This window comes from Brienomyrus brachyistius, chromosome 17 (assembly GCF_023856365.1).
Source record: "Brienomyrus brachyistius isolate T26 chromosome 17, BBRACH_0.4, whole genome shotgun sequence".
Lineage (NCBI taxonomy): Eukaryota > Metazoa > Chordata > Actinopteri > Osteoglossiformes > Mormyridae > Brienomyrus > Brienomyrus brachyistius.
Window position 1 is genome coordinate 10,040,926 of NC_064549.1, and position 9,495 is coordinate 10,050,420.

The window sequence follows — 9,495 nt, forward strand, 5'->3', positions numbered from 1 at the left end:
GCTGGACTTTATGGCTCGGCTGGCATCTGAAAATTGCCTGCATCCAGGCCAAAGCACAATGAGGCGTAACATTGTGGATGGAGCATAAATGCAGCCCCTGATCTGTGGAATAAGGCAATATGGTCTGATGAGATATATATGCAACCTTATTTTCTTACATCTGTGTGGGTTTAACCAAAGGATTCATACTGTGAAGTAATATATTCATTGTGTCACTTTTATGTAATTGTATATTTATTTATTTTATTTTTTAAGATGAGTGAGAGACATGCTGTATTTACACATGTAGACAGACAGGCAGACAGACAGACAGACAGGGCAGCAGCCAGACAGACAGACAGACAGGCAGACAGACAGGGCAGCAGCCAGACAGACAGACAGGCAGACAGACAGAGACAGACAGACAGACAGGGCAGCAGCCAGACAGACAGACAGACAGGCAGGGCAACAGACAGACAGACAGGCAGACAGACAGAGACAGACAGGCAGACAGACAGACAGGGCAGCAGACAGGCAGACAGACAGACAGACAGGCAGGCAGACATACAGGCAGACAGGCAGACATACAGGCAGACAGGCAGACTTACTTTATTGATTCCTTTGTTTGTTGATTGGGTTAATATTCAGAAATGAGCATCTACCAGATCAAATACCCTTGATTCAAAATGAACTAAAAGTTAGCCTACAACATAACACGCCTCTCCATCAAGAAGATAACTCACAGTTTCATGCCATTCAATTATTTTTGATATAAAGTAACAAAGAGTACCAGCCATTCACGTAACACTGTGACAGGTCCGACATCCATCCATCTTCCATAAGTGCCGATGCAGGGTGGTGGGTCTGCAACCTCTTCCAGGACTTAAGTGAACAAGACAAGTGATACGGCGGATGCAAGCTGTCGGTCTATTACAGGGCAAACAAAATCACAAAGACACCCCATAGACACTTAGGTGTAGGTTGGAGTATAGCCCAGTGGGTTAAAGCCCTTGTCTAGAAGGTTGCGGGTTCAAGTAATTGCCCCCTGCTGGGCCATTAAAGCACATTGGCTTACCTTGCCTAGTGCCCAAGCCTTCTGCACGTGTATAGTGCTGTGAACAAAATGTGCTCTTAAGGAAATAAACATTACTGTGATTTGTAATCTGAGTTATATAAACTTCATCCACACCAGTTTTGGAGAATCGATAGAACATGAGTATTTGATCAAATTCATTAGTTTTTATAGTTTTTTGAACTATAAATGAATTGAAATGATGCTTCATTTGCCATTTGCACTCGCAGAAATACAGATACATCAGAATGCATCTATTTAGATTATCCCATCTTGCTCTCTTTTGACACACTTATATATGCAGTCAAAAGTTTGGACACGCCGAGCTGCCTATGACGGAGAGTGATCGTGTCACATGACCTGGTCACCTGACCTAAACACAGTAGAAATGGTTTTGGAGGAGTCTGACCAGAGAATGAAGGCTCAGCATATGTGGGTCCTCCTTCAGGACAGCTGGGAGACCATCCCAGGAGGCCACCTCAGGGAACTGGTGTAGAGGAGACAGTAGGGTCACCCAGTCCCTGGACCATTTGGGGTTAAGGGCCTTTCTCAGGGGCCCAATGGTGAGATCGCACTGCCGACCATGGGATTTGAACCAGCAACCTTCTGAGTCCCAACCCATAGAGCTGCCCCCCAACAAATAATAATTTGTTTAATACTTTTTTGGCCAGTGCATAACCCATATTTTTTATTTCATAGTTTTTATGTCTTTATAATTGTTATAAAATGTAGAGAATAGTACAAACAAATCTTTCTATGGGTAGATGTGTCCAAACTTTTGACTGGTACGGTACAGGTGAGTGCAGAGCTCGGGGTCTAGTCGCAGGGTCAGGGCTTTCATCTGGTGCCCTGGGAGCATTTCTGGATTTAGTTCTCTGGACATCATAAGCTCATGGCTAACTGCTCTGATAAAGTGGTCTACTCTGCTTCTTTGAGATCTAACTGTCAGCACCTAGTGCACAGGCGGTCTGGAGAGGTCGCAGAGAACCGGGAAATACTAGAAAAAGATTTTAAAAAATCAAGCCATTGCGTGATCGGGGAGAGAAACAAAAAAAAAGAGAGAGAGAGACAGAGAGAGAGAGCTCACAGACCTCAGTCAGGGATCAGGAATGGTAAGCAGAAGAATAGACATTGTGGTAGCACTTGATCAGAGAGGGACAGGAAAAGAGTGAAAGAGTTAGGATAACAGTGGTGAGATCGATGCTTTGGCCTGTGCTTACATCAAGAACGCACTCCATGCTGTTTAAAGATGAACCCAATGAGGCAGAATTAGTAGATATTCCCTGTCTTAATAAGGAACTTTGTTTCCTCCCTGTCGCAGCATTGATGATACGTGTATCACGTCGCCCTCTTCTGTTCAGGTGGACCTATAACAATTTGCATGAAATAGTAGCAGTCAGTAGTTACTCCTATATATGTGTTTATTATTCCTAAATGTACTAAAGTTTTAAACACATTCTTTGCTGTGTCATTGAAAGAAATATTTTAATTGCTACTTATTCAGAAGAGAAAGTCAGTGACATGAATGCAGTGGTGCAGTGAGAGCTCAGGTGTATTACGGTTCACTGTGTCCCGGCAGTGCTGAGTAGTGCTGACCAATAGCTGAGTCACCTCTCCTGTCTTATCTAACACAATATATTGCTTTCATGCCAGGTCGCTGGGTGGTTATGGAACAGCAGCCATCGGAGCGCCGTGCATTATCCAGCTCATTAAAGAAGGCGGAGATTAGAAAGAGGGGAGGGGACGCTGTGTAGGGATAAAAGCACAGGAATAGATGGATTAATCGCGGCTTGGAAAGTCATGGACGGTGCCTGAGCGAGGGCGATACTTCGAGGCTGAAGAAAGCGAGACTCTACGGCAGCCATGAGGACGAGTCGCAGGGCGAGCAACGCGGAGGTGCCCTCCTTCCTGCGGCAGATCGTCAAGGAGACAGAGAGGATGGTCGCATTTTTCTTCAAGGGGACCCGGGGGCAAGATGGGGATGAGGAAGAGGAGGAGGAAGATGACGAAGAGTCCGGTGCCTATCTGGAGCGACCTGTCCTGGAGAAGCACCTGGCGGAGGGGAGTGACAGGTGCGGCATCAGCTATGCGGTGGGCAGCATGCAGGGCTGGAGGTCACGCATGGAGGACGCGCACACCTGCATCCCCGAGATGGCCGCAGACATGTCCGGCTGGGGTTACTACGCCGTGTACGACGGGCATGCCGGCAGCACGGTAGCCGAATACTGCTCCAGACACCTGCTGGATCACATACTGGCTACAGGTTAAACCGCCTCTGTTTGCTGCTTTTGGTCTACAGCGAATGCCATACAGACTGCCATACAGTGTATTATATTAAAAATTGGGTGTAATACAGTGGTTCGTAATTCGTTCCTGGTTTGTGAACTCGAGGTACAGCACAGCATGGTATATAGTTACGTATATTATTTATATACTATGGTATATACTATATTATATATATATATTATATACTATTTATATACTACGTATATTATTTCTGCATAGTAATTATTATATTATAGTATAATTATTATTATAGTAGCAATTATGACTGCTAATCGAATCGAATGTTAAAACAAAGTCCCTTCCTTACTGTCAATGGTCAGATACACTGAAACAGCAGAAATTGAAATCAGCTATTTATTTACTCTGTAAAAAATGTCTTAAAATTTGCATTGTGAAAAATGTTGAGTTTTCTATGAAAACCATTTATAAAAATGAGAAGTATGTAGGCCTAGATTACCTGGTAATATTTGTTTGATATTTTTTTATTTGAACAATGTTAGTTGAATTATGCCTAAAACAAGGTGCAATAGTATAGTGACCCAGGGACCAAATCAGCCCCTAAACCACCACCACTCTGAATACTCATGGTACTTGCACTATATTGCCATGGACATGCCCCTACCATCCATAGCCAAATCTACAGCCTTGGCTCAGTGGATGGTTCCGTTACCTCACTCCTCTAAGGTTTGGGTTTTCATCATTCTGATATGCAAATTCTTTATGCAGTGTTCTCCCCCTACAGGCAGAATTAAAGCGGAAGATGACCCAGCGGAGGTTAAAGAAGGGATCCGAGAGGGTTTCCTGAACATCGACAGGCACATGCACGGTCTGGCCCGCAGTGCATGCTGGGATCGCAGCGGTTCCACCGCCGCTGCCGTCATGCTCTCACCGCACCGCATCTACCTCATCAACTGCGGCGACTCGCGGGTGCTGCTGTGCCGCGACGGCCTCGTCTGCTTCTACACCGAGGACCACAAGCCGTGCAACCCGCGCGAGAAGGCGCGCATCCAGAACGCCGGCGGCCGCGTCACCCTGCAGCGTGTCAACGGCTCGCTGGCCGTCTCCCGGGCCCTGGGCGACTTCGACTTCAAAGAGGTGGCCTGGCGGCCTCAGACGGAGCAGCTGGTCTCGCCCGAGCCGGAGGTGTTCCAGCTGGAGCGCTCATCCACAGACGAGTTCCTCGTGGTGGCTTGCGACGGCGTGTGGGATGCCATGGACAATGAGGAACTTTGTGCTTTTGTGCACGACCGGATGCAGGTCACTGATGACCCGTGTGAGGTTTGCGCTCAAGTCATAGACCTCTGCCTCTACAAGGTCAGTGACGGGTTACGACTCTCTACAAACACCCATAATGCCTTGAGAAGGAAATGCATGTCGACATCCATTTGACACTTCCTTGAGTACCTGGTCTCATCTCAAGGCGATATACATTTTCATTTATTTAGCAGACACATTTGTTCAAAGCGTACACTTAATTATTTTGTGGGGAGGCAAGGTCAGACAGTACATAGAGTAACTTGAGGTCTAGGTCAAGGACTCAATGATGAAATCACTCCGCTGACCATGAAAATTGAACCTTCCAATCACAGGGAATAGTTCCCTAATCCACTAAGCCTTACCTCTGCCCAGGGACATCAGAGGGGCAAGGAAGCTCTGGCAGATACAGAAGCCTCTACATATTATAGGGTGGAACGCACCGATAAAGTGCTAATCCAAACCGGGGGGGCAGAGGAAACATCATATCAGGGGGAGCAGAATTAATAATATATCCAAAATATAGTATCCATGTGCAGGAAAAAACATTTTAAAATCACTCCCGTCCCCACAATCCATTTCAGGGATGTTAGTGTGTGACTTCAGGAAGTAGGTACTTGGAGATACTTGCTGTAGGGAACATTGCCCAGAAAAAGCCGAACCCTGCATCCCGTGTGAGATTTGCTGGCATGCTGTTGTGTCCATAAGCCCTTTTAACTAAGTGAAGGTTGATCTTCTGTCCTCTAACTAGTAGGATTAGCAAACAAGTGCAGGCTATGCAGTTGAAGGATTAGGGGAGAATTTGTGACCAAATGCGAGCCAAAGCCGCTTTGATAGGGGTGACTGCTTGCCTTCTTCAGGGAGCGACCCGGTTTATCAGTGAAACGGCCCCTACTTTAGGGAGAATAACCCCCCCCTCCCCCCATCATACCGCCCCATCCATCCTGCATCCTCCAAGCATCCCTAGCCCCTACGATTGGCTTGTTGGTCTTGTTTTTCCCAAGCCAGTCCTCAGGCATCCCCAGGTCATCCACATTTTTGCTCCTTCCTAGAGTAGCTCCAAGCAGGTAGCAAAAATGTGGGCTGTTTAGCAGTGAGGCATCTCGAGGTATGATTCTTGCTTCGGATGTGAGAGGTCCTGGGTTCTAATCCCCAGTGAGCCGTTGTGTCTGCAGTCCCCATCAGGATTACTAAAGTATCTGTCTCTACCCTTCTGCTTTGTACCATTGTTAGTTTACTTACTCAGGTATTACTGTCTGCAAGCTGAAACACAACAATAAAAATGCATGCTAGCATTGTCAAGAGCTTAAGATGATCTCATCCTCCTTCTCAGTCCAGAGCCTGAACATTTAGTACCACGACATACAAGACTAACAGAGTCCTTGCGGGAATCTTAAATTAACCAATTACAAATTGGTCTCTGAACTTGACTGAAGTGCTGTCCAGGCCCACAGCAGCCCCACTCAAATCAAACGAAGCTACGAACTCATGCCAAGCTGTAAATAAACCCGCTGATTGCAGCTGCCTGCCGACTCCATGCGCACATTAGCAGAACAGGAGCCCCTTCCGTCGTGTTTTTTTCAGTCTCACACCTTGTCCTTGGGTAGGTGCCCCTGGTATTTGGCAAAAGCGGAGGTGTGGTCCAGAATGTTCCCTTTGTTCAGTCACCATAACAACATCCGTGCTCCTGGGAAGCTCGAGGACCTGCATAAAACACAGGATTTTCTGGAGGATTTTGGTAGCCAAGGGTCGACAATGACTTGACGGTCCCCAATAATATTAAAATAGCGATTAATCATTCCAGTTATTATTTTCATTTTAATCATCACTACAGTGGAGGTTTTAGACCATTTCAAGTTGGGGGGCCAGACTGGGACCAGTTGTTCTGTTGGGGGGGGGGGGGGGTCAGATGCATTTGACATTAATGTCCTCCAAGTACTGCTTACACTGGATTGGCAGCATTAAGAAGCAAAAGACAATTTTGAAAACCAATAAGTTAAATAAGCCCTGTTTTGCAGTTTCATTTTACCGTTTTTAGAGACATGTAACTCTCTCTGATTTCTTGTTTAGACTGTCTTGCTTCCACAAGCTTGATTATTTTTCCCGTCGTTGACTTCGCTTTTCACCAACTGAAGTGACTCGACTACCCACTGCAACTACTTTAAGATTCCGTCAAGAAAATGTGCTTACATTTGTGTGTCGCCTGTTCCCAGCGCAAAACATTTAAGCACACATATACAATGTAAATAATAATAATAATAATAATAATAATAATATAGCCCCTATAGTAAATTTCCTACAAGAACCTCAAGCGCATAGTAACAAGGATCATGTCTCTCCTCCACACAGGGCAGTTTGGACAATATCAGCATTATCATCATCCGCTTTCCTGGCGCCCCCAAGGTGTCACCGGAGGTACTGCAACGGGAAGCTGCCCTGGAACAGCTTATTGAGAGCAAAGTAGCAGGTAGAGACGGTCGGCACTAGATAAATGGTGAAGATAATAATTATGATATGAGTTGTATTGTGTGTGACCCAATGTTTATTGTGAACCCATGTACAGTGTAGAACATTTGGCTTCCACATAAGGAAACATTGCTCTGGTTCCGCAGACATCTACCAAGAGCTGAGATCAGAAGACCGGGACCCTGACCTGCTGAAGGTGATGAAGCGCCTGACCTCGGAGAACATACCCGGACTACCACCAGGTGGCGGCATAACCAGCAAGTGAGAGAGCACAGGGCGATGAAGGGGGAGGGGGGTGAGAGATTCATAAGATTCATGTTCCACTTGAATGGATGTTCCATTCAATTGAGCAGAGACAGAAAATTAGAATACTAGAAGTGGCAGTGATTAAATGTCAATTATATGTGATGTTAAAATTGTTACATATTACTGAAACAAATCAGTCAAGCGTTCTGCTTATTAACAGCATAACGTGAGGCTCCTTGCCTACACGGCTCCCCGTTTTCTTGCTTGATTCCTTGATCTTTTTTTTTTTTTTGCAGGCGAGACTGCATCATAGTCTCCTATCAGAAACAGGTGCTAAAATGCCAGGCGCAGAAATTCGCGGTAAGGGAACCGAAGTGAAAGTTGCTGCACATATTTCTCTTAACTCTCGTGCAGGTTAATGAGAAATAAACATGTTACGATAAGCAGAAAAGCACTGCTTCTGAATTTAAAACTCATATTTGTAATTATTTGTAACAGCAAAATCGTTATTCTAAAATTGCGTCAGTAAAGTAACTAAATAAAGGTCCCACTCAGAGAATCCTGGAGTGGCAACCGCTGACCCACCTGTCATTCCAGGACATCGGCGGTTCTGAAGACTCGTGCTAGATGCGGTTCCCATGGAAACAAAATCATCAGCCCTGCATCTCCCTAGCAACAGCTCTGACCTTGCTAAAAAGAGGGACCCTAAGTCTCAGAGGATGACCCACCGTCAGCTACAAAGACGGATTTCCTGTATGCGACCTCCTGAACAACGGGTAGCCCTACCAGAGGGGAGCGTCCAAAATGGATGTGCGAGATGTTAAGTGTTAATTGTGCCATCTGAGTATTACAGGTGCTCCAGGAGTCTGACTCTGTAAAGCTCAGTAAGCAGAAAACCATCTCCACATATTAATCTCTCTTAATGTGTCTAAACTGATAAATGCAGGCAGAGCGAAAATAAAAATTTTGCTAACTTTTTGACAAAAACTATATTGAAAATATATGTGTCTGTCATTTACCATACGGTTTTCTGATAATCAATCATACTGAATTTCATAGCGTCAGACCCACAATGTTTTACCAGGGAGCCCTCTAGCTACAACATCCATTCATCCATTTTCCAAACCGCTTATCCTACTGTGTCGCGGGGGGTCTGGAGCCTATCCCGGGGGACAACCGCAAGGAACAACCCAGGACGGGGGGGGGGAGGGGGCAGCTCATCGCAGGGCACACTCACACATACACACCTACGGGCAATTTAGCCACTCCAATTAGCCTCAGCACATCTTTGGACTGTGGGGGTAAACCGGAGTACCCGGAGGAAACCCCACGAGGACATGAGGAAAACGTGCAAACTCCGCTCACACGTGACCCAGGCGGAGACTCGCTACAACATGTTATAAAATAAATCCAGAATTAACACAGCACCTTGACATCTTCAATAATAATGACAATAATTTACTCCTTAGTATAATTTGATATGCAAAAATTAAATAGAACCTTGCATCCGGCATATACTGCCGAAGGCAAGTCAGGTGCACGATCTTCCCAGAAGTCCAAGCGGACTTAGTTGGTCCTTTTCTCGACATGTTTGAATTTTCTTTCATACTCCTATAGTGTATATTACATGTATTAGGTGGGGTGTGCAGTAAAAGAATTACTGTGTGAGTATTAATTGCAGGAAAAAATAAACCAATGAAACCACTGTCGAATTCTGTCACTTCATTCATTCAATAGTAATTAGTTGTTTGGCCATCATACATGAATACCATACCGCATATGACAGTTTTAACGTTAGCGTGCCGCTGATGCCCCATTCCGGTTATGGCTCGCCCGGAACCGCGATCAGGCAGCATGAAGCTGGGCCAGCGCACGGTCCGCAGAATGTCTTAGCGAAGTGTGGCGGCCGCTGACACGTCCGTGCTAACTCTCATGTTTGATATAAAGGGCAAATGCAAGCCCACGGTGATCACAAAAGAGTAAGACAAGGGTGGGATCAGAGAGCGCAAAACAACAGGGAAAACCAGAAGATAAGCCAGATTCTGCAGAAAACCAGGTACTGAGTAATTACCGTAAAGTTTATAGATAAGTGGCCCTAATTCATACCCTGTTTTGTACTACTGGGATTTTTGTGTCTCTATGAATTATTACGTAAGGAATAAAATGTCACGGAATAAAATCAATCTGCGGTA

The 9,495-nt window shown here is 45.5% G+C and overlaps 1 protein-coding gene across 1 annotated transcript; it reads left to right on the plus strand.

Annotated features, from left to right (window-relative positions):
- Positions 1-2,698: 2,698 nt before the first annotated feature.
- ppm1na (protein phosphatase, Mg2+/Mn2+ dependent, 1Na (putative)) lies at positions 2,699-8,278 on the plus strand. The gene is made up of 6 exons (XM_048980938.1): positions 2,699-3,314; positions 4,080-4,651; positions 6,941-7,058; positions 7,204-7,318; positions 7,600-7,663; positions 7,901-8,278. The coding sequence occupies exons 1-6, from the start codon at positions 2,915-2,917 to the stop codon at positions 7,928-7,930; spliced, it is 1,299 nt and encodes a 432-aa protein (XP_048836895.1). The 5' UTR covers positions 2,699-2,914; the 3' UTR covers positions 7,931-8,278.
- The last annotated feature ends 1,217 nt before the right edge of the window (positions 8,279-9,495 follow it).

Coding starts and splice junctions, on each gene's coding strand:
- ppm1na (XM_048980938.1), top strand. CDS start 2,915: ATGAGGACGAGTCGCAGGGCGAGCAACGCGGAGGTGCCCTCCTTCCTG. Junction 7,059..7,203: donor TATTGAGAGCAAAGTAGCAG/GTAGAGACGGTC, acceptor CTGGTTCCGCAG/ACATCTACCAAGAGCTGAGA. Junction 7,319..7,599: donor GGTGGCGGCATAACCAGCAA/GTGAGAGAGCAC, acceptor TTTTTTTTGCAG/GCGAGACTGCATCATAGTCT.